Source organism: Calliphora vicina, chromosome 3 (genome assembly GCF_958450345.1).
Source record: "Calliphora vicina chromosome 3, idCalVici1.1, whole genome shotgun sequence".
Classification (NCBI taxonomy): Eukaryota; Metazoa; Arthropoda; class Insecta; order Diptera; family Calliphoridae; genus Calliphora; species Calliphora vicina.
In genome coordinates this window covers 62,658,790-62,684,094 of record NC_088782.1, presented here as the reverse complement: position 1 = coordinate 62,684,094, position 25,305 = coordinate 62,658,790, and the positions used below count along the sequence as shown (strand labels likewise).

The following is a 25,305-nucleotide window of genomic DNA, read 5'->3' as shown; positions in this document are numbered from 1 at the left end:
CTGAAATTCATAGTTCTTTAAATAAAAACAAATAATTCAATTATTTTTGAAAATTGTACTTTGATTTTTTATTAATTTTTAATATTGGGTATTTTTGAATTTTTGTAGTTTTTTTCGCATGTCCTTTGTTTTGCATTTTAATAACAATAATTTATAAATTAATAATTATAAAACTAAACTGTACAATAAGTATATAAAAAACAAGTTTTAATTATAGTACACAGATAAATTAGAAAATGTAAAAAAAAATATTCGAGAAATTCTTTTCGATCTTTTAAAATGTCTTAATTTTTGGATTGGTATTAGAAAAAATTACAAAAAATAAAAAAAACTTAAAATTATAATAAATAAATTATTAAATTATGTAAAAAAATGGTAATTAATAATATTATTAAACAGAAGGAATGTTGGTTATTTGATTGGATTGATTTGTGTTAAATTACATATGAATGTAAAAAATATGTAATTATTACAGGTACAAAATATTTGTTACTGTTTATTATTTTTTGTTTTTATTTTTGATTTTAAGTATTTGTTTTTTTGTAAATAAATAATAAATATGGATGGAAATGGTTGACAATATAAATATTTAAATTTCCTTTAAATCTAAATCTAATAAAAAGGATGGATTAGTGTTTGATTCAAATAATATTACTATTACTAAAAAATAATAATAAAAAAATAATAATAATAATAAAATAAAACAAAATCAACAACAATTATTATTAAATAGATGAGGTAGGTTTTGAAACTGTATGCATGTATGAATTTTATGTCAGTATATATGGATATATGTGTATTTAAGTATGTATTTGTAAAGATATGGCCACTTAACTTTGTTTGCTTTTACAAATATTCGGTATGCACAATTAAAATAATAGTATAACAGCAAATATTTGCACAAAATGGCCATATCTTAAGAGTATTTGTTTTCAATTCTATACTGAATATAAAAGTATAATTATTATGGTTAAAAATGTGTGTTAAATTTAAAATATTGTAACAATAAACAGTCTTGTGTGTTGCATTTTGTGTTAAGCTTAATAAAGGGTTTATAAAAATTGTAAATTGTTTTAAATTATGTTTATTTTAGTTATAGATTAATTAAATACCCTCTGTTTTAAGTAAATAGTAATTAATTTTACATTTATACAACACATTTTTAGTAAGAAATTCTAGTAATTTAGATGTAAAGGGTCTGAAAGCTTAAAAAGCTAAAAACAAAATAAGAGCTTTAAATTCAAATGAACAAATTTTGAAAGTCTTTACGTTTTGATAAAGCTACTTCGCTTTCAAAATTATTTGAAAGCCAAGCATCCTAGAGACGATTTTTTACTTGAATTTTTTTTTCTAGTTTTATATCTGCTCTATACAATCAGATAATGATATGCCTTGACACTTTTCTACAGAATTTAAATGAACTTATATCTGGAGTTGTTGAAGTTCAAAGTCATAATTAAAATCGTCTAAAACTTTAACTAGTTTAGCATTTAATCTCCCTTTAATATCTTTAAGTTTTAGGCTCCTTTACACTTTTGAAAATCTATTTACATTTCTCTCTTAATTGCTAAAGCTTATTTGCTAAACTTACTTTACTAATTTGAACTTTTAAGTACTTAAAATGTAGTTTAGTTATTTACATATATACAACTATATTTTGCATTTAGTAGGCTTTAGATTTGTTAAGTGATTACTTGGTAATATTCTTACAAGGCTTGCTAGTCTGTTAAAAAGCTTTTGGCAAACCCCCTATTGGATAGAGCTCTTTTTCTAAACACTCTCTTTATAAGCTCTTGTCTTAATCTCAAATATGATTTAACCCCCAGGAGTTTACTATGCTCTCCCAGTTCGAGTATAATCTTTTGATCAGCTGACCTGCTGCGTTAACATGTTCACCAATTCGGTGCGATCCATGTTGTTAAGAGTTTGCATGTCCACGCCCAAAGCAGCTGCCACAGCTTCAATATCCAGGCCAAAGGAAGCCAATAATTCGAGAAATCTCATTTCTTCGCCCGTTACCGGATTCGTAAGGGTGGGACAGGAGTTATTGCACTGGGGCCAACTGCAGCGTTCCAACAGGCGTAGTGAACATCTTTCTGGCACTCGAGGCACACCACTGCGTCTATTAATTTTATTGGCTGTATTGGTACGCTTTTCCACTACCTCCGGCAATGGCTGTTCCTTTTGTAATTCCCTCTCGGGTTGTTGGTTATCCCCTGAATTGTGCTCCTTCTTTCTGCGTTGACGTTTCTTTTGTTTATTATGATTTCTCTTTTGTTTGTCCAATTCATTGCGTTTGTTTTTGTTGAGTTTACGTTGCTGCTGAGTATGATTGTCCTGGTCCTGAGCATCGGTGGAGTTTTCATTTAAACGTAAGGAATTGGTAAGATTGCTTTCATGGAAGGCCACCACATTGTTCTTGCGGCGATTGCGTCTTTCTTCTCTACGTTTTTGCTGTTCATGTCTTAAACGTTTGCGTTCTTCTCTTTCGGCTTTGGTCAAACGTTTTTTCTCTCCATTATTGTTATTGTTGTTGCTGTTGCTGTTATTATTGTTTTTCTTTTTCTTCTCCCGTTGTTTGTCCTTGTGCTGTTTCTCATGTCTTCTCTTGTTGTTGTCCTTGTGGGTAATGGTGGCCTCAGTGGAACGTTTCAATTTATCATGACGCTTCTTGCGTTGTCTGGTGGAATGTTCCCAGCACCTTAAAGCTGTGGGCAGTGAAATATCATCGATTTTTAATGCAGTCCAATCGCGTTTAGAGAGTACAGCATGACCTATGCAGGAAGGAGCGAAAACTGCAGTAACATTGTCCAAAGAAGAGCGTAAGGCTCCGCCCATAGCATGTATATAATTCCATTGGTGGGGAGTAACGGGCGCAGCTACATTGTCAGCTCTCATTTGAGCTTCATCGAATAGCCATTGGAACACAAACAAAGGAGCTAAAAAATAAAATATTTATTAATTAAAATTTCTATTATAACTAAACTGAAACTCTGTAATATTTTACCTTTTAAAGTGGGATAAAGACGATAGCCGAAATAACAACGCCAAGGTTCAGATTTATGCTGTTCAACACAGGCTTCTGGCAGCTGTCCCTTCCATAGAGACCAACCCTGTCTTACGGCCTCACTGGAGGCTACAGCTGAGGGTGTATAAGGTTCTCTATCCAAAAACCAACCCGAATCACTGACACCTCTCACTGTAACTTGCAGATTACGTTCTTGTTGCAAATAATTTGTTATGCGATCCAGATTCAGCATAACACCTAAACCACCAGCCGAAGAACCGACCAGCAAAAGTTCTGCACCTGGTACTCTGCCTAGGCCCATGGGTATAAGATCGGCAATAACTTGTTTTAAAATCAAGGCACCCATAAACCTAAAGTTAAATTCATTTGATTCAAAAGTGTCCTTAGTTCCAGACCAGGAATCACTGCTGCAATAGGGTACTAATACATGATTGGCACTATGCCAGTAGGGATTTTCTTCGGGAGAAGCTGATAAAATGCCACCAACTGCAAATATAAGAAAAAAATTAAGAATTAATGTTAAATTATATAATTGTTTAATTTAAAAACTATTTACCATCTCTTGTCTCTGGCCAATCGGTGGAGGTCATCAAATGTCTCAGTCTATTCCAACGGGACCTACAAGTTTTCTTATCATAACAATGCCAGCCGCCCTCCAAAAACACAATCCATTTTTTGGAGTTGGGATTTTTACGCAAATAGAAACCAGCCGCTGTGCCATCATTACAAACTATAGTACGATTCGATAACCAGGCCTTTTTTAAAGCTCTACTATGTTCTGGATGGGGCGTGGACGCAACAACACCCGGTTGTGTCGTCTGGACGGAATTGATTTTAACAGTTTGTTGCTGCAGTTCCATTAAGGCCATCGCTGTGGAATTTAATGTATTCAAGGCGGCTGTTTTTGTTACCAGTGATTCTGCCTCCGTTAAGGGGGGTGTGTTACTTTGGTGGGAGGGTGCTGCTGTAACCACAATATTTTTGGTGTATATTAAAGGGAGTATAGTGGCCAGCAGGAGTATGTAGGACAGGTTAATGAGGCGTGTGGATAGTGTAGTAGATTTGTGGTATAATGTTGTTGCTGCGGCTTTGTTTCTACACGTACATGACGATGTGGTGATGGCTGCTGCTATTAATGATTGAGTGTTGCTGCTGGTTATGGTGGAATATGTTGTAGAATCCATTTGGTATATGGCTTTTGTTTGGAATGAGGTGTTAAAGGTTTGTGTCTGTAATAAAAAAGAGAAAATAGGGTGAGTCAAGTAAATTATGGCACATTAAATTGATGATTTTTGTCTAGAATAACAGGGGTTTAGGTGTGTCAGGCGGTGTGTGTCTTGGCTACATGGGAATTGCTTTTTATTTCCTGTTACGCTATAAAGGTTGTAAAATAGACTAATAAATAATGCCAGATTGTTTTCTAGTTACAATAACGGTTAAAATTTTAAGTAGAGTAAAAAATTTAAGAATTGTTGGAGAATATTTAACTGAAACCTATGGGAACTTAATTAATTATGTTTGTATGTATTCTTATTTAAACCGATTCTTATTTAAATGACGATTAATAAGAATATAATAATTTTGTATACAATTTAGCTCCATCATTCGTAGTTGGTTATGAAAATAAAAATTCGGAGAAATAAATTGGTTTTAAAATAGAGTCATCCAAAAAGACATAAACGTTCAATAAGAATGTAAATATTAGTTTAAAAAAATTAATAATAATGTAAAAGTGTAATTTGTATAAAGCGACGGGAATGTGAAAACGTTAAAAATTTCAAGAGAAGGTATGGTTTGTGAGTCTTCTGAAGGGTAGATATAAGCTCTATCTATAAGTATTTGAAATTATTAAAAACCTTAGGACTAGCTGATTAACATTTTGAAGGAAAATTGTATCCGATCAATTTTCAATTGATGACAAATATCTGAAGTATCGTGATTTTTAGTGAAGAAAATTTTTAAATTATTGTAAAATTCGAACGGATTAAGATATTGTAATAAAATTTAAAACTTATGTAAACCGAAAGGTCTTTAATGTCAAGGGTTGATAACTTTTGCCCTTATCTATATGAAAGACTTAAAAATGCGGGATTTCATGGAAGACAAAGATCGCCCAGACCAGCCAAACAAGTTTGAAGACCAAGATTGGAAGACAAACCCCCATTAAGATTGTTGTAAAACTCAACAAGATCTTTCAAAATCATTGAGAGCTACTCAAGCAGCAATTTCAAATCGTTTGTAAACAGCAAGATTCATCCAAAAGCAAGTAAATTGGGTACCATATGAATTGAAGCTGAGATACCTTGAAAGACGATTTTGTATGTCTGAAATGATGCTTCAACGCTATAAAAAAAAATGATTTTTGAACCGACTCATTACTTGCGATGAAAAATGGATCTATTATGATAAGAAATCGCATGTGAAGCCCAACCAACCAGCCGAATCTACACCAAAGTCAAATATCAATGGCTCTAAGGTAATGTTCTATATTTGGTGCGATCAAATCGGTTTTGTCTATTATGAGCAGCTAAATTCTGGTCAGACCCTCACAGGGATTTTGTACTGAACGCAACTGATTCGTTTGAAGCGAGCATTGACCGAAAAACGCACAGACTATGTGGCCAGTCATGAAACATGAAACTATAATATTCCATCTTGTTAAACAGTATTTAGAATGAAGTGGTTGGGAAGTTTTGCCTCAACCGCTTTATAGTCCAGACCTTGCCCCGTCCGAGTACAACATGACATTTGTACGCCTATAGAGTGGAATAGATTTTGCAAAATAAGAGTAACTGACAAATAATTTGGTCAATCGAAATATTGTTGTCCAAAATATTGGGTGAAATATATCGTGGTGACATAAAACGGAAGTGATTTTGATGTACATGTAAAAATATACAAAAATCAGCGAATCGTGGAAGGTGTTTTTATACCCTTCACCATGAGTCTCAAGGGTATATACTATAAGCTTGTCATTCCATTTGTAATTTCTACATTTTTTATTTAGATCGTTATAGATAGTGAAGTCGATATAGCCGCGTACGTCTGTCCGTCTGTATGTTGAAATAAACTTTCCGTAACCCCCAAATAACTTACATACATGATTCTTACATCAATATATCCGCCATAGACACGTCTCGCTAGTTATTTAAAATCGGCCCAAAAATATCGGAGATATAAAGAAAACACCTGAACAACATCGATTTTTGGCCTATTTTTTTAATCTATATCTGGATTACTAAGTCCTTAATATAGACAATATGGATATTAAATGTTAGATATTTCAAAGACCATTGCAACGATGTATAAAATGCTATGGTAAGTTCGACCTACAATTGGTCAAAATAGCTCTATTTTTATACCCTTCAATATGAGTGGCAAGGGTATATATAAGTTTATCATTCCGTTTGTAATTTCTACATTTTTCATTTGCGACCCCACAAAGTATATATATTCTGGATCGTAATAGTTAGCGGTGTCGATATAGCCATGTCCGTCTGTGTGTTGAAATCAATTTTTCGATTCATTCATCAATATCTCCAAAATTTTTCCGGCTCGGAAAATCGAGAAAATCGGTCATCAAATGGCTGTGATATAAGGAAAAAACCAGGACAACCTCGATTTTTGACCTATATCTGGATTACTAAGTCATTAATATAGACAGTATGGATATGAATGATAGATATTTCAAAGACCTTTGCGACGTATATAAGACCATACACAGTAAGTTGGACCTACAATGGGTCAAAATCGGAAAAAATATTTTTTAACCCGATTTTTTTTCACTAAATATCAAAAAATTTTAAAAATTTTAAATAATAATTTTTAAAAATTTTAAATAATAATTTTTAAAAATTTTAAATAATAATTTTTAAAAATTTTAAATAATAATTTTTAAAAATTAAAAAAAAAAAATTTTAAAAATAATTTCGAAAAAAACAACTGGAAAAAAATTTTAATTTTGTTTACCTAAAAATATTTAAAATTTTTATTTTAAAGTATTATTTGGTGAAGGGTATATAAGATTCGGCAAAGCCAAATATAGCTCTCTTACTATACACAGATTTGTCTACATGTAAGGATCCAAAATATTTTTCTAAAACTATTGGACCGATCTGTATGAGCACCAAAATATAATTTCTTGAATCCACATTTAAAATACAGAAGTAACGTTTTAGGTTTAACCACATTTTCCATAAATATCTAGCAAACTACATTTGTTTTGGGAAATTTAGCTCTTAAATTTTCTTTTTGCACTTAAATCAACATTTTATCACTTGTTTAGTGGAGCTCTTTCTTGAACTCTCTCTCTCACTCCACCTTTCATAACAAGTTTATAATGATCACTAATTTATTGTTTTTGTTTTATTATTATTATTTATTTTGTTGTTGTTTTCTTCTTTTATGTTGTTGTGCTCAGTCGTATCATGGGTAAATTTTTTACAACGTCATGTGGTTATAACTTCGTTTTGGTGTTGTTATTGTCGTAGTAGTACGGGGTACTTGTTGTAGTTGTTGTTGTTATTGTTGTTGTTATTATTATGGTCTTTTCTGTTACTCTACCACCACTTTGGCGGAAAAACTTGCTTTGATCAAAATGCGAGCAAGAAGCTTTGCGATAAGATCAAAGACATTTTACCGAACCCAATGTTGACGACTACGACGACGTCGTCGACAAAAGCGAACGATCATGATGATGAAAATGTATATAAAAAAGACAACAACACAAGAGTATGATGATGTTGTTGAAGATTATATGTAGTATTTTTTTGTTATTATTGTTTTTGTTTATGATGATAATAATGATGACGACGACGACGACAAAAAAAAGATGAGTACAAAAAAAAACCGCCCAAAGGGATTTTGCACAACCAAATTTGGAGTTTGTTTTTTTTCCTCTTAAATTTTTGTTGTTATTTATCAACAAATTTATTGTTTATCTAAATAATGACAACAACAATAACTTTTATTTAAAAAAAAAAAAAAACATAAACAAATTGTTAAACAAACACAAAAGCGGCAATTGTTTGTTAAATTTTTGAAAACAGAAAATATTTAAGAATCATAACAACAAATGGAAACTGTTTATAGTCAAACATAAACCCCAATATTATTATTATTCATTCACACTAGCGAACGATCTTTATTATGAATGAAAACTAAAAAAACGCATTTTAAAATGTACATATAAACAAATTGTATACAATTTAAATATAAAATTGGCGGCAAAATATTTGATTTCTTTTTTGCGGTGTTTTATATTTTCATTAACATGTTTAATGACTATAAACATTGTAAAACAACAACACTTGACAACATTTTATAGTAATCGATTAATAACAAATTATTCCTATTTCCACACTTAACCCCTCACCATCATTACCATTTTGAGCACTGCCTTAGCATTTTAGTTCTCGCACTCGATCACTCCCCTACCTTTTGTTGTGACATTTTAATTACCATTTTGAGTTGATATAAACAAGTTTCCTTGTCATTTACAACATTCCAATACATGACAAACTGACAGACATCTTAAGATAGAGAGCTCTAGACAGAGTACGAACAGTGGATGGCAAAGAGGGTGTTAGGGAGAGAGAGAGCTAGATCAATAAGTATTAAACAGTGCAAAAGAGTTATTGTGTAGTAAATCAAGTTTTCTATTTTATGTTGCCGCCTTTTAGCCGCTACAGCAAATTAAATAATAAAATAGCAACAACAACAACTAGTACAATAAACATTACCATTATTACTTTGATCTATAAGCCTTTTGAAGGCTTAGGCGTGTAATTAAATGGCGCTTAGTTTTGAAAATGAAAAATAAATAAAATAATGTGCCGCACCTTAAATAAATCATTTTAATTTAAAATTTTATTAACAATATAGTTAGTTACCATAATAACGATAACGTTAATCAAACATTACTCTCTCTCTCTGCTTCTCTCTATTGTCGTCTTGTTTTCAATTGATCTTCTAAATCAGCGTAATCGGCTGACTGCTGTTGTTAGCCTGGCATAAACGTGTTTTGTTTACAAACATTATTAAATTTTGGCGCCATCTATAGATGTTTGCATTTGTAGACGTCATCAGTAAGTTTGCAACGCAACCCCGTTTGTTTGGGTAACGCAGGCAGAGATTTTAAAAGAGTGCAATCATTTTTTTATACCCATCAACAAAAACATAAAATTCTTAGACAATCTAGCTATGCCTGTACGTCTCTCTGTTGAGGTTATGATGGGTCCTAGAGGGAAGGTGCTAGGGTAATGAAATTTTCCCCAAATATTTTATTGCTGATCAGATATGTTTGGTATGGAAAGTGGCCAAAATTGGAACTTACTTTTAAAACTAAATTTTCCTCCCTCAGAGGTTTAAAAACGAATAGTTAATGCTAATAGCTACTTTATGTATCCAATGACCAAAGTAGGTAGAACCGGCTTTGGATCAAATTATATGAAAAACTTTGTTCGGATTGATAATTATACAATAAACCTGCTACTTATTGAATCCCTCTCTGGTGTCTATTCCACATCCAGATTGGTACATGAATGCCGGGTATCTCCTAAGGAGATGGCAACACATTTTAGATAGATTGATAGATTTGAAGGAATTACACTTCCACTCGGAGACCCATAGGACTCATTGTGATACCTTTAAGAAAATATAACTCGGTGTGAACTTAAAGTGAAGAGAAGACATGAAATTGAAGAGAGGAAAAATAAAGAAGTCAGAAGATCTTTACCCTAGCCATTTTTGCCCGAGACTCTGTAGTTTAGGACACTTACACAGAATATGTTCCACTATTTCTAGAACCTTAATATCCTCGCACAACCTAATGAAGTCCTGCGCGCTCATATTCCATTTACCAATGAAAGCTCCAAATGAGCAGTGCCCGGTTATCACTCCTACTAAAGACCGTAGCGTTCTGGTTGTCTTTGCATCCAACTTTGGCCAAGTAGCCCTGGATACCCTGCACTCACTCCTATTACACCAGAATAGGTTCCTAGAGTCTCGGAACATTTCGATGTTCAATGTGGCTTTCCAGATCGCTGAGATATCCGCCTAGAAGACTCTACATTTGCCTGGGAATCTGTATGACACTTTGATGTCCTCATCTACTACAAAAACTGCGGCTCCCGTGTCAGATTCCATTTTGGATCCATCAGTGAAAACTAATCCTACCCACTCGTCCCTATTTGGAAACACAATTGGAGGTGACCTTCTAATCTGGAGTTATTCTGGTTTTCTCAGCTCAGATGGTATAGTCTGACAAATTGCTCGGTATTGAGGTTAATATGGCACGGGCTCGACCAATAATTTTAATAGCCGTGCTTACAGGGCACTGCTTAATTGGTTAATAGGCTAGGAGACTGAACACTCCTTATAATGAAGTTGTCATAACGAAGACGATGAGGAAACGGTTGAACAATTTATTTGTCTTTGTCCAGCTCTATCGGGGAACCGGACTACTAAAATGGATAGTCTTCTTATGTACGGTTTAGCGGAGAGTGGATGTTAGGAATATGAATTCGTTTATTTCCGACATCTGAAGAACCTTTTGAGGACCTGAACATGATCCTTTAGGGTATCAAAAAGGAACCAATTCATAGACCCAAGTGTGCTGGTAAAACCGGCTGCCCTTATAACCCATCACTATAATTATTTTGTTCCCGAATCTTGCTTGTAAATCATTCATACAGCGCAAATTTTTTGAGTTTGCCCAGTTTGCTAGTTTGACAAATTGCTTAGTATTGAGGCTTACTTGTCACGTTTACGACCATCATAGGTTAATGTCCCTTACGGTGCTATCACGGGCTCGGCAACAAATTTTGATAGAGCACTGATTAATTGGTGCATGCGCAGGAGATTGAAAGAGATCTTCATGACGAAGACAAGGAGGAAACGGTTGAACAACTCCTTTGTCTTTGCCCTGCTCTATTGGGGACCCGGACTACGACAATGGGCAGTCTTTTTATGCACGATTTAGCTGATTTATCGAGATTGGATGTCAGGAAGATGGATTCGTTTAGTCGTGTGTCGGGTTGCTTCGGCTTTGAACCGCTTTTCGACATGTGAAGGACCATTTCAGGACTTTAGGGTATTACAAAGGGTCCAATACATGGTCCCTATCTTTCTTGTTCAATTTCGATTAAGCAGTGGAGGATCATCCTGTTATATACTACATTAAATACCCTTTTCTTTTATAATTTCATTAGGAAAATGAAGTTGAAATCATCTAATGATTTCATACATTTCCATAACTGTCAGCATGACAACAACAAAAAAGTTCTCCCTTATAATATTTACAAACGAATTTGGCACACTTTTTACTACCAAATAAGGCACAAATAAGGCTGTCATTCTAAACAATACAAATAATATTAAAAATATACGTTTAAATATATCAAACTTAATCAACGGCGATTTCAAACACAAATAAATATTGAATAAATTGTCAATATTAGACATTTAGGCTCATTAAAAATCTCATCATCATCATTATCATTGACTGCTACAAAATCACAATATTCAAAAGGCCTGAATGTTAAGAACACAGGCGGTAAACTTCACACGCTCAAATTCTATATACGAAAATAAAATTCAAAATAACAAAACAACAAAAAAAGGTTACAATTTTGAATACAAACATGATAATAACAAAGACATATTTCTGTAATACGAACAAAAAATACAAAACAAAACAAACACTTTGCAAAAACGTTAAATTTCTTTTGAAAATTTAAAAATAAATTTGGAAATCGTAAAAACAAACATTTAACGTTTTTGAGGTTGCTGTTTTTTAATTTTTTATTTCAATTTCTTTGATGAATTTTGTTGGAAGCGGCCGGCCCTTTAGATAGTTTTTGTTGATCTTTTTGATGGATCTTACAAACAAAAAAAAAAATAGAGGCGGTTTAATTTAATTGAATTTAATTTGTATTCTTATCAATATTTTAATCACTGGCGCTGTGAATTAGTTAATTGAAATGTATGTGATTGTGTGTGTTTGAATTTGATTTGAATTTTATTTAAATTGGTTTGATTCTCCCGTTTTTATAAGTAGTAAATATTTGATTTATATTTCGGTTTTCTTTTCTCTATGTAAAGTTTTATGGCTTTAATTTGCTATTTAGTTTGCTTTATATTTATTTCTTTTTTTGGTTTTTTTATATTGTAAATTTTGATATGTTTCATTTCATTTCAGTTTGTTTAAATTTTGTAGGCCGTTTGAGATTTTTGGGTCTTTGTTGTAGTTATTGTTTTTGCCAAGGCGGTAAATATCAAAGTTGTGTTTAAGAAGTGAAAAAAATATATACCGCTTTAATGTTTTTAACTTTATAGTTTTTTTTTTGGTTTGTTATTTTAGAGTTAATTAAGAAATTTGTTAAAAAACCATTTTTATTTTCGTCATTAATGATTGAATGAATATTTAAATTAATTTAGTGCTAGTAAATGTCTATAAAAAGTTATAAAATATTTATTATTATTAAAAATTAAGTTTTGATAAGCTAAAATGCTACTCGTGTTAATAATTTATTAAAACACACAGACATTTCTGTAAGAAATTTTACAAAAGTGGTGGAAACTTCTGTGGAAAAATGTAAATTTCTTTGGCCTACCTTAAGTTGATAAAAAATATAATAGGGTTTGGAATTGTTTTCTTAAATACACAATGAATAAATTTAGAAATGAATAGTTTAGACAATGAAATTCTAAAAGCATTTTTCATTTTGCGCCAACAAAGCGTCATATTCGGGAAGTTTAGCTTTACTTCTTTAATTTGAAAAAAGAGTGCCGCTGAAGCACACCGATTACTCACCAAAGCTTAAGGTGAATGTGTTCCATCGGTTTCAACCTGCGAGAGATGGTTTGTGCGGTTTAGAAGTTGTGATTTTGACACGGAAGACAAAGATCGCCCAGGCCAGCCAAAAAAGTTTGAAGACCAAGAATTGGAGGCATTACTCCATGAAGATTGTTGTAAAACTCAACAAGAACTTGCAAAATCAATGGGAGCTACTCAAGCAGCAAGTTCAAAATTTTTGCGAGCAGCAGGATTCATCCAAAAGCAGGGAAATTGGGTAACATACGATTTGAAGCTAAGAGACCTTGAAAGACGATTTTGCATGTCTGAAATGATGCTTTAACGCTATAAAAGAAAATAATTTTTAAACCGAATCATTACTTGCGATGAAAAATGGATCCATTACGAGATCGTGTGTGAAGCCCGTCCAGCTACCAGAGCCAAATATCCATGGCGCTATATTAATTCTCTGTATTTGGTGGGAGCAAATACAGAGAATTGGCTGCTGAAATCTGGCCAGACCATCAGGAAACCTGTATCGAACACAACTGATTCACATGTAGCGAGTGCTGAATATGCGGCCAGACATGGAACCGTAATATTTCGTTGACAATGTCTTAAGGTTTTCACCAATGAAATATATGAAATATATGTATGAAAAAATTTAAACATTTTTCAAAGGGGGCAAGTTTTGTGGAACTTCTGTGAAGTAAATAAAGGATTTCTATAAAAGTATTTGATATTGGTAGAAAGCTTAGAACCTGAAGATTGATATTTTAATAAAATTAAGTAATTTTATAAAGTTTTGGCACGTCATTTATCTTAAAAACTAAAAAATTTATAATATGGGGATTTTCCATGAAGAAAACTATAAAATTTGAATTAATGTAAAAGTTTAACGGTTAAAGATATCATAACAAAATTTGGAACTAATATAGATTCAAATATTCTAAAATTAATGGCATTATAATTTTTAAAATTTTTTATGTTCCAATACCAAAATTCCTAAAACGGAGAAAATGTGTTCCAAAAACTGTGTTTTTTAGAAAAGGGCCTACTGTAAGGTTATTTACCGTGCGATAGTAAAAAAACTTTTTTGGTGTTTAAGAAACAAATAGGATTATACAAATATGGAGTTTTTTTTGAGGATCGCTGCTTTTTATTTTTAGAATTTTTAACTCAAACCAAAAATTGTTTCTTTAAAATTAGCCAAGTTTTGATAGGTCTGGGGGGTGTTATGTCCGCTTAAGTGAGCCAAATTTTACTTTACATGTTTTTCAATTAAGTTCTCTTTCCAGATCATATACAAATTTTTTATAGTCCCGAAGAAAATTTTTTTCTACAAAAGAAAAAACTTAAAAATTACGGCCCTTTTTACATGTTCCAAATTAGGATGCATGCAACTTTTCATAGGGACGAGATAACTTTTACCAAGTTTTTTTATTTTATTTAGAGTTTTATCACCAATATAGCTGACATTTTAAAAAACAAATTTGGACCCTCCCTAGGTCCACCATATCTAAAAAACCATAATAAGATGGAACAAATTTAAAAAAAAAAAAATCAATAAATAAAATAAATCTCTTCAATTAATGGAGATAACCTGCTACTTGGACTATTTATATTTAAAATTTCAGCTTATTCGGATCATAAATGGATTCTTTTTAAATTTTAGACCCGATGTGACCAATTTTGAGGGGCCATACACTGGTCCCCATTAGCGCTAGGAAGCTTAACAAATTTTGTAACAATATCTCTAATAGTTGCCGAGATACGGAATTATTTCCAAAAAAAAAACCTTTCTAAACCACTGTGCAAAGCTCGGCCACATGTTGCAATACCTGTTAAAAAGTATTTATAATGAAGAATTTAGAAAGTTTTGTTTCACCCATTTTATAGTCCAGACCATGCCCCGTCCGACTACTATTTGTTTTGGTCGATGCAACACGCTCTCTTTGGGATACGATTCACTTTGGAACAGAACATCCGATATTGGCTTGATTCATTATTGGCCTCAAAAGATGAGTAGTTCTTTTGTCAGAAAGAAGGGAAAAGGTCATAGCTAACAATGGTCAATACTTTGAATAAATTTATGTTTCAAAATAAAAGCAATAAATTTAAAAAAAAAAATCCTTAATTTTTAAGTCATAAACCCAATATTTAAAAACTCATACATAATTAAAATTTGAAACCCACAGTTCGAAAGTGTAAAATAGTTGCTTAAAATTAAAATTGAATTTCTTTTTTCTCAAAAATTTCCAAATTCTTTTATTTTACCTCAACCTTAATGCAAGCGATTTGCGTCAATCCTTTTACTTAATTCAGGGAAAAACACAACCATAATAACAATAACAAAAATAACAACTAATTACTGACCTAAAATAACACCTGTTATGCCATAAAACACGCTTATTCTTAAGAATTTCCTAAAACAACAACGTCAAGAAAAGCAAAATACATTTAAGCATCATTTTAAAAGCAAAACAAGCTCAAGGCTTAAGACAGGAGGACGCAGATTGTAAGAAAGAAACAAGATCCTTCTGCATAACTTTGTATACAAAGTAAGTAGTAGAGTTGATAAATAAACAGGTAATTCGGAAGCTGATAAATTTCTTAAATAAAATTTAAAGGTTTAACACAAACACACGCAGAAAATGAAAAAAATAACATGAAAGGAAAGGAAAAACAAAAGGAAAAATATTATAGTAAGAGGGTACTTATTCAGACAATAATAACAATTTCGAAATCTAAAATCCAGGCATCTAAAATGTAAAAGTGCTATTATATGAATTATTATAGCTTGTAAGATAAATGTTACTTTGATTTATTTATCCATATTAAGGCTAACCTAAATCTAGACATAAATAGGGATTTTCATAGAAGAAGTGGTTGTTTTAGCACCTAACTCGAAAATGTACTTTTCAGCATTATATAGTACCTCAAAGCAAAAAGTTCATTCCTGAGCCGCGCTGCTTGCCATAAAGTCAAGATTTTCATTGTTGTTGTTACTGTTTTCTTTTGAAAGAGTAGAGTAACAAGAAGTTTGGTTGGATTATGTCCGTCTGTCTGTCCATCTGGTTTTGGCCGTATTTTAAGAAAGATACAACTTGAAAAAAACAATAACAACATCAAAAAAATAAAAAGTAGTTTAAATGTATGTGTGGTTATGTATCTGTGAGTGTGTGTGTTTGTATGTTTGAGATATAACTTAAGCTGAACGCGCTAAGCCCGTGCCGTTTTTTACTTTGTATTATGCCGCCTATTTGGCGGCATGTTGCAAAGAAAGATACAAAAACAACAACACACTCATACAGAACCAACAACAACAAAAAAAACTCCGACTCTGACTCTGTGAAGAGACAAGACGTTAAGGTATGGTTACTTGTTGTTGTTATTGTTGTTGTTGGTGGCTATAACTAACTAAGTAAGAGACCGATTGTACTTAAACTAAAGTAAAATAAAATAATGCTGATATACTATATTGTAGTGTTTTTTTCTTCTGGGTTTTCGGTGAAGTTATTCTTTAATTTTGTGCTTTCGTACTTCTTCATTTCGTTAAAGATGTTTTCTGATGTTGTTGCCGTTGCTGCTTGCTGCTGTTGTTGTTTATGTGCTTGTGGCAATTTTTTAAATGTTTACAGGTAGTATGCGCTACATTAAGAGCATGATGATTACGTCTGTTTCGGTTATTTTTTTGTTTTCGTATATTATTGTTGTTTTGTTGAAGTCGTTTTTTTTATATACATATATGTATAGGTATGTACTACGTGAAGATGAAACGGTCTCGTAAAACATTTTAAAATTTTAAGTTTTTTTCCAAGATCAGCTTAACAACATACAAAAGCATACAAACATAATAAAAGCATGACTGTAAAAAGCAGTTATTTAAAATAATGTTGTTGACAAGGGGCACGATTTAAACAAATCTTTATGAAATCAAAGACTAAAAGCCAGCTAAAATTAAAATTCGAAATTTCGAACATTACAAAAAACTCTGTATTTATGATGATATTTAAATAAGCAAAATATAACAAAATTTTTAAACTTTTATAAATAATTCTAAGTTCGAAAGATTTTAACTGTCAAATTTTAAAGACTATACTTAAGATATTTTATTTTTCATACTCTAAAACAGAAATAAAGTAATTTTGGCTATTTTTTAGAAATTCGAAATTAAGTTCGAATTTTCGAACATTAAGAAAAAAGTATATATTTTGAATGCTTTTTGAAAAACCAAACAAAATATAACAAAATATCTAATTTTAAATATAAAATTTAGATAATGTTCGAAAGATTTTTGAAGGAATATTAAGTTCGAATTTTCGAACATTAACAAAAATTATAGTTTTTAATGCTCCTTTATGAAACCATCAAAATATTGTCAAAATTATTAATTTCAAATATGAAATTTAATGTTTAAAATAGCTGTAGATGAATAGACAGCAAAAATTAAAATTCGAAATTTCGAACATTAAAATAAAACTCTATATTTATGATGATATTTAAATAAGCAAGCTAAATATTACAAATAATTTAAATTTTTATAAACAATTATAAGTTCGAAAGCTTTTAACTGCCAAATTTGAAAGAGTATGCCTAAGATATTTTATTTTTCATACTCTAAAACAGAAATAAAATAATTTTGGAAATTTTTTAGAAATTCGAAATTAAGTTCGAATTTTCGAACATTAAGAAAAAGTATATATTTTTAATGCTTTTTGAAAAACCAAACAAAATATAACAAAATTTCCAATTTTAAATATAAAATTTAGATAATGTTCGAAAGATTTTTGAAGGAATATTAATTTCGAATTTATAGAAATTATAGTTTTTAATGCTCCTTTATGAAACCATCAAAATATTGTCAAAATTATTAATTTCAAATATGAAATTTAATGCTTAAAATAGCTGTAGATGAATAGACAGCAAAAATTAAAATTCGAAATTTCGAACATTACAAAAAAGCTCTATATTTATGATGATATTTAAATAAGCAAGCCAAATATAAAAAGAATTTTACATTTTTATAAACAATTCTAAGTTCGAAAGCTTTTAACTACCAAATTTGAAAGAGTATGACTAAGACATTTTATTTTTCAGACTCTGAAACAGAAATAAAATAATTTTGGCAATTTTTTAGAAATTCGAAATTAAGTTCGAATTTTCGAACATTAAGAAAAAGTATATATTTTTAATGCTTTTTGAAAAACTAAACAAAATATAACAAAATTTAAAATTTTAAATATAAAATTTATTGTTCGAAAGTTAAGAAATAGCTGTAGATGAAGTAATATAAAGAAAAATTATGTTTTATATAAATTCTAAAGGATATGGAAACAGTTTGGCTATTTTTTTGAAATTCGAAATTAAGTTCAAATTTTCGAATATTAAGAAAAAGTATATATTTTGAATGCTTTTTGAAAAACCAAACAAAATATAACAAAATTTCCAATTTTAAATCTAAAATTCAATGTTCGAAAGTTAAGAAATAGCTGTAGATGAAGAAATATTTAGAAAAATTATGATTTTTATAAACCGCAAACGAGATTGAATCAGTTTGGCTATATTTTGGAAATTCGAAATTAAGTTCGAATTTTCGAACATTAACACAAATTCTAGTTCTTAATGATCCTTTATTAAAACAACAACATTTTTTTATTTTAAATATAAAATTAAATGTAATATTCAGAAAAATAAACTGTAAGATTGTATCAGTTTGGCGCTATGTATTTTGGAAATTCGAAATTAAGTTTCGAATATTACTATGTAGTAAATATTTTTAATAGTCCATTCAGAAACATAACAAAATATAATAAAAATTTAATTTTATATATAAAATTTAATTTTAGAAATTCGAAATTAAGTTAGAATTTTCGAACATTAAAAAAAGATAAGTATTTTTAATACTGCTTTAATAAACCAACAGTATTAACAAATTGTTTAATTTTGAAAGTACAATTCAATGTTCGAAAGTTTAGATAAAGGATAACGATGAAACATTTTGTTTTATTATAAACTGTAAAAGAAATATACATAATCAGTTTGCTTACAGTTTTAAAAATTAGAATTTTCGAATATTAAGAAAGAAAGCATTTTTATTTTTAATTTTAAATATAAAATTTAATGTTCGAAAGCTGTACATGAGGGAATATTTTGAAAACATTTTTGTTTTTTATAGAGTGCAAAAGAAAGATAATCCTTTGAGCTGTATTTTAGAAGTTCGAATTTCCGAACACTAGAAAAGAATAAATACTTTAATGCTCCTTTAAAACTATAACAAAAATTTAAATTTTTAAAGAACAATTCCATCTTTTTGGCTACATTTAGAGATTATTACGTTCGAATGTACGAAAAATATAAGTCTTCGGCCGAAGAACTTTCCCATTAGTTTGATGTCTTTCCTCTTGAAAACCCTGGAACGTATAATCGATCTGTATCTGTCATTGTAGATAGTTCCGGCCGGACTTTCTGCCTCTCACCACTCTTACATGAAGGACAGATCAGTCGATACAGATCAGTTGAGATTGTCGAGCACAGAGAGTGACCTTTCCGAGTTCTGGAGGGGTCGATTGTTAGCTTCATAGGGTAACTTCTGAAGAAATGAGTTATTATATCCATTAAAGGGACTACTACTGTTTTCAGAGTAGCGAAAAAAACCCACTCCGTTAGGAGAAAAAGGTGTAGCAACAAAACCTCTTTACTCATGCAACTTGATTCCATAATGTGTGTTTAAAGATTATAATGCTCTGGATAATCTGGCAAATCTGTCTAAAAACTTCACAAAGTCGCTTTTTTGTTGTAATTCTGAAATTGCTCTGCTCACACCAGATGGTTTATTCTGACTACATTCTCGACATTAAGGATTATTTGGCCCCTTCATGACTGCAGTTAGTCGGGGGCTTTGATGGGGTGTACGAGCGAATGGTTGTGGGTTCTGGTAACGGTGTTGACAGCGTATTGATCGCTATAATGTTTTGACTAGAAGTTGTCATGATGAGGATGAAGGTGGTGGAACAGCTCCTCTATTTATCTATATTTGTCCTGATCTCTCTTGGGGATAGGAACATTATTATTGTTGACGCTAGTTTTTGCACGACCTGATTCATCATTCATTCATTCATTCATTCATTCATGCAATGGGTTGTCACAAAGGAACCAAAGCCGGCTAGCACTGTTTGAAGGCAGCGCATGCGAGGAGATTTAATCTTCCTTTTAATGAGTTCTGTAGAAGTTATCTTGATGAGGACTAGAGGGAGTTAAAGGAAGACATATTATTGCTTTCCCTGCTCTCTCGAGAATAATAACCGATATATTAGGCAGTTCTTTTCTGTAACGATCTATGGAGAGTCGGAGTCATTCATTCCTGCATGTGGTTTGATATCAAACGTACGTGCAGAGGACCTGATTGGGATATCGAAACATGGAATTTTTCTGGAATCAGATGAATAATTTTGTAATATTCATCAAACGTAAACATTCTTTTAGATAAATAAAATATTTTTAGCCAACATACTCGTATTTCGAATGCATTTGCACATGGTCATGCTGTGTTATTAAAAGAAAGCCATGCAAGATGAAGACGAAGACGACAATGACGATGGAGATGACGACCACTACGCTGAAGATGATGATGATGACGACGACGATGAAGAAGAAGATGAAAAACAGAAAAGAAAAAAAAGTAAGCTTCTCGTCATTGTAATCGTCGTCATCATCTTTACGGTTGTCGTATATATCAATGGGCGCATGCGCCCATTGATCTTCTCTTTGGCGGTAAACAGTAGCTGCTATCGCTGTCGGCTGAATGGCTGGCTAGTTGTTGTTTGGCTGGGTTGAATGGTGGTTAGATTGTTTTGGTTGTTTTTATTTTGGTTTGGTTTGATTTGTATTTTTTGCCTTTTTGGCTTTAACCTTTTTCTTGTTCGTCTTTAACGTCGTCATTGTCGAGTTTGTTGCTCGCATTATTGTTGTTGCAGACATAAAATCGTCCAACGAGACAAATAAACTTCAGCTTCATCGTTTGTATGTTGGAGCACAATTGATGAGGGTTTCTTGAACGTTAAATGTTGTTGCTGTTGTTATTGTTTTGGCCGGTGGTTGGTAGGTTTGGTTGTTTGCTTGCTTGCACGGTCGGTCATTCATTTTATGGCTTGCTTTTTGGGTTGGGTTGTATACGATTTTCCAAATGCGGCTTCCACTTTGTATTTTGTTATTATTATTTTTAGTTTTTTTGTTTTTCGGTTTTTGTGTTTTTATGATGATGTTGCACGCGAAATGTTTAGTATGTGCGGATTCTTTTAAATTGATTATAATTTAAGGGATCTGCTACCTAATTTTTATTACTGTGATAATATCATTTAGTGGGAATTACATGTGGTTTTTGGATTTATTGTTGCTTGCTTGTTGTTGTTTTTTTTATTTGGTTTCAAATCGATCGGCTTTTAAGTCTTTTGAAGCAAAATCAAATTAAAAAAAAAAACTATTGTTGCCTATAAGCTTTTAGAAATTAAGCTGTTCTTGCGGCTTTGAAATCTGATCGTTTAATTTAATTGCCTTGTCTATATATTCTATTCTATTTATATTGAGTTTATTTACTACTATTTTACTACATTACTTTTAGTAGTCTTTAGTTAAAGATCACTAATAAATTCAACATTTCTAAGTAATTTTCAACTGGTTATTGGTTACAATTACACTTTGTGTTTAAGTAATTGTAGAGTTTAGCTTAGGTTTTTTTCTTCTCCTTAGGTTTTATTATTGACTTGTAACAACATTGTAGATTGGGGTATGTTGTTCAGAGGCTGTCAGTTATTTAAATAATTACTTTGCTTAACTAACAATTAATTGGTTGGAGTTTGTTTTAAAATTCATAGCTTTAGGAGTTAATTTTTGCGTTAACAATGTTGCAGTGACAGTGTTCAAATAGTTGTTTGGTATTAAGAGATTCATGGCAATAATTTTAATGTTAGTTTTTATATGTTTAAATTGTTATAAGTTTGTCATAACGTTTGTAATTTCTAACATATTCAGATAAAATATTGGCACGAGTCTAGTATCAATATACCAGAGAATTTCGGTAGTTAAAATCAGAAAAATCGATCCCTAAATGGCTAAGATATGAACAAATGACTACCTCGATATTTGGAAATATTTTTGGCTATAAATATTTAGATTTGAATGATAATCTCCTATTGCTTAATAAAATATTAAAAATGTGTAATTTTTTTAAATGGTTTTATATTTATAAAACGATTTTTTTTTAATAATTTTCACCCAGATATGGTAAAATTTGGCCCACTGTAGCACCCACTATGTTTCGCCAAATAATATATTGAACGATTATTTAATTTGTTATAACTATTGCCCAATAATCATTTTTATTGTAATTCAAGTTGAAAGCAAGTGTAATTCAAGCCTTGAATTTTAGTCAAGCAATTGAATTGCAGTTGTGTTACACTTTATTAATTCAAATTCGAGTCATATGTTTTTGTTTGAAAATATTAAATTTTTTCAAGTATTTTTCAAGTTAAAAACATAACTAAATTTGCATTCAAGTCAAATTTCAACAAAATGTTCAAGTGCTTGAATTTTTTGATTGGTGCTTATTGGGTGCTTAATAAAATTGAAACAAATTTGAAACCCAATAAGCATTTTTACTTGAATTCAAGTTGAAAGCAAGTGTAATTCAAGCCTTGAATTTTAGTCAAACAATTGAATTATAGTTGTATTACATTATATATCAATAGCATTATCCAGTAAACAGGAAACATAAATATAAGCCATATGTTTTTTATGTGAAAAATATTTAATGTTTTCAAATATTTTTCAAGTTTATTCCAACAAAATGTTCAAGTGCTTGAATTTGTTGGGATTTGGGTCTTAATAAAATTAAACAAATTTGAAATACTGTAAAAACGTTTTATATTTGTAATACGAACAAATCTTGAAAATGGTCTACTTTGTCACACTGTAACTCCCTTTGTATTTGAATTTGACATCTCTCTAAACAATATTTTGAAAGATTATCTAGAGACAATGAAAATAAGTTAAATAAATGCCAAATTCGTTGGAAGCTGTTTATTGTGCCTTAAATGTTTTATACAAACCAAGATTTTCAACTTTGTGTCATTATAGCGCCCACTGTTTTAGAATTTGACATATTGCCAAACAATATTTGGAAATTTTAACATCTTTTCTATCATTAATGTTTAATAAAATTAAAAAAATACGAAATCCCTAAAATCAGTTTTATTTTTGTAAAACTGACAAGTTTAGAATAATTTTCACATCGAATATATTGAAATTTGACATCTTTCTAAACAATATTTTGAAAAATTTACTCCTATTATCTGCATAAAGATTAGTAGAATTAAAATAAATGATAAATTCATTTAAATATTGTCTACATTGGATCACCATAGCGTCCACTGTTTTTAAAGATATCGAAAATTATTTCAAATCGGTTTTTATTGCCTTAAATGATTTTCACAGCCAAGACTGTCTACTTTTACTCACTGTAGCGCCCACTGTTTAAGGTTTCTATATTTTTCCAAACAGTATTTTGAAAGATTAACTTATTTTATATCACTAAAGTTTAAACAAAAGTGTGAAATTGTTTAAAATCTTTTTATATTTTTAAAGCAGTTAAGTTTTGAATAATTTTCACCACATTTAATTAACTTTGACTCACTGTAGCATCCACTGTATTTAAATTTGACATCTCTCTAAACAATATATTGAAAGAATAACTCATATGCTCTGGATAAGGCATTCTAGAATTTAAATTACTGATAAATTCTTTCAAATTGATTTAAATTTTCTTAAATGCTTTTTACAACCAAGATTGTCTACTTTGGCTCGGAATAGTGCCCACTGTTTTGTATTTTTTTCAATATATTTTCAAATATTATTTTACAAGATTAACTTGTTTTCCATTACTAATCATTTAAACAATTTAAAAATGTGAAATTCTTAAAAATCGTTTTATATTTGTAAAACGGACAAGTTTGAATAATTTTCACACCAGATATATTGAAATTTGGCACACTGTAGCAGCAAATGTGTTTAAATTTCTCAGCTCTTTGATCACGTATTTGGAAAGATTTACTCCATTTCTGTCGATAAAGCTTTGTTGAATTTAAATAAATCCAAAATTCGTTCAAATCGGTTTGTAATTTCTTAAATACTTTTCACAAGCAAGACTCTGAACTTAGGCTCACTGAAGCGTCTTCTGTATACAAATTTATAAGCTCTTACTACTATATTCTGAAAGCTCTTGACTATATCTATAATTGTACGGACTAAGATTTTCGAAAAATATCGGAATAATCAGAACTTTTATTTAGGAAAATTGGCAAAAAATAGGGAACGTAAAAAAAAATCAGGAATAAACTTGTTTATTCAATGATTTACATCAAAACTGTTTAATTTTTAATAATCTTTAGAATAAAGTATCAATTTTTACTTAACTTCACTAAAAATCTTTCTAAAATTTTCAGAAAAATATGACCAGGGGCTGCTTCAATTATAAAACTGGAAATATTTCAGAATTTCCTGAAAGCAATCGTTTCAAAATATTTCCTTAGTTGTTTTAATAATTCTAAGAATCTACTTTGAATCTTTCTTCAATTAAAGTACTTAAAAAACTTTTTAAATAAATATTCAGAAATCACATCTTTTGATTTAAATATTTGAAATAGAAAAAGTCGGTAAACCTGATAAGTCTTAGAACTATTGCCTATATGTTACTACTTCACATGTTTTCTACCCTTTTTATATTTTTGGTCTGGTACTTAGTTTTCCATTCGATCAAGTATGTATTTAAAAATCTTTGTTGTAACACTTACCTTATAATTTAAATGTTTAATCCGTTTTTGAGATTTTGTATTCATTGGTAGATGAGAATTGTTAAACAATTTATGTTTAATTTCGCTGCTATTCAACATAATTGATAATTAGGCTTTTCTTCTTTTCATATAAATAGAATTTTTCTTTAGAAATATTTTTCCTTCTTTTTTTATTAAAGAAATTATTTTTCTTTGCACTAAAAATTAATTAAATTTTCCACATAATTTTACACTGTTATCAAATTTAGCTTGTTATTATTAATTAGCTTGGTAATATAAGGCATTATATATTTTTTCGTTAAATATTTTCACACATATTTTTCGTTTTTTTTTAGCTGATTTAAAGATTTTTATATCAAAAGATAAATAAACAAGTATTTCTTTTCCGTTACCGCAAAAAAATATTACGAATTTCGTTTAGTTTTAATTATTTAAACGTTATTTTTTCTTGTTTATTTATAACGATTTTTTTTTGATTTTGTTTTATTTTGATTTTAACCGAACGCACATCTATTCACTTCGATTAATCGTGACGGAATGAAAGATACTTTTCGTGTTTAAGTACGTAATGTTGTTTACTTCTGAAGATCGTTTAAATGCACACACATTCAAAGCAACCAACTAACTACGAAGAC

General features: G+C 30.5%; 1 protein-coding gene across 1 annotated transcript; it reads right to left on the bottom strand.

The window, feature by feature from the left end:
• Positions 1-1,542: 1,542 nt before the first annotated feature.
• Notum (palmitoleoyl-protein carboxylesterase notum) lies at positions 1,543-24,786 on the bottom strand. The gene is made up of 4 exons (XM_065504543.1): positions 24,671-24,786; positions 3,585-4,257; positions 3,008-3,514; positions 1,543-2,939 (listed from the first exon to the last, which is right to left on the bottom strand). Exons 1-4 carry the CDS (start codon positions 24,767-24,769, stop codon positions 1,867-1,869), a joined length of 2,352 nt encoding a protein of 783 aa, XP_065360615.1. The 5' UTR covers positions 24,770-24,786; the 3' UTR covers positions 1,543-1,866.
• Positions 24,787-25,305: the final 519 nt, after the last annotated feature.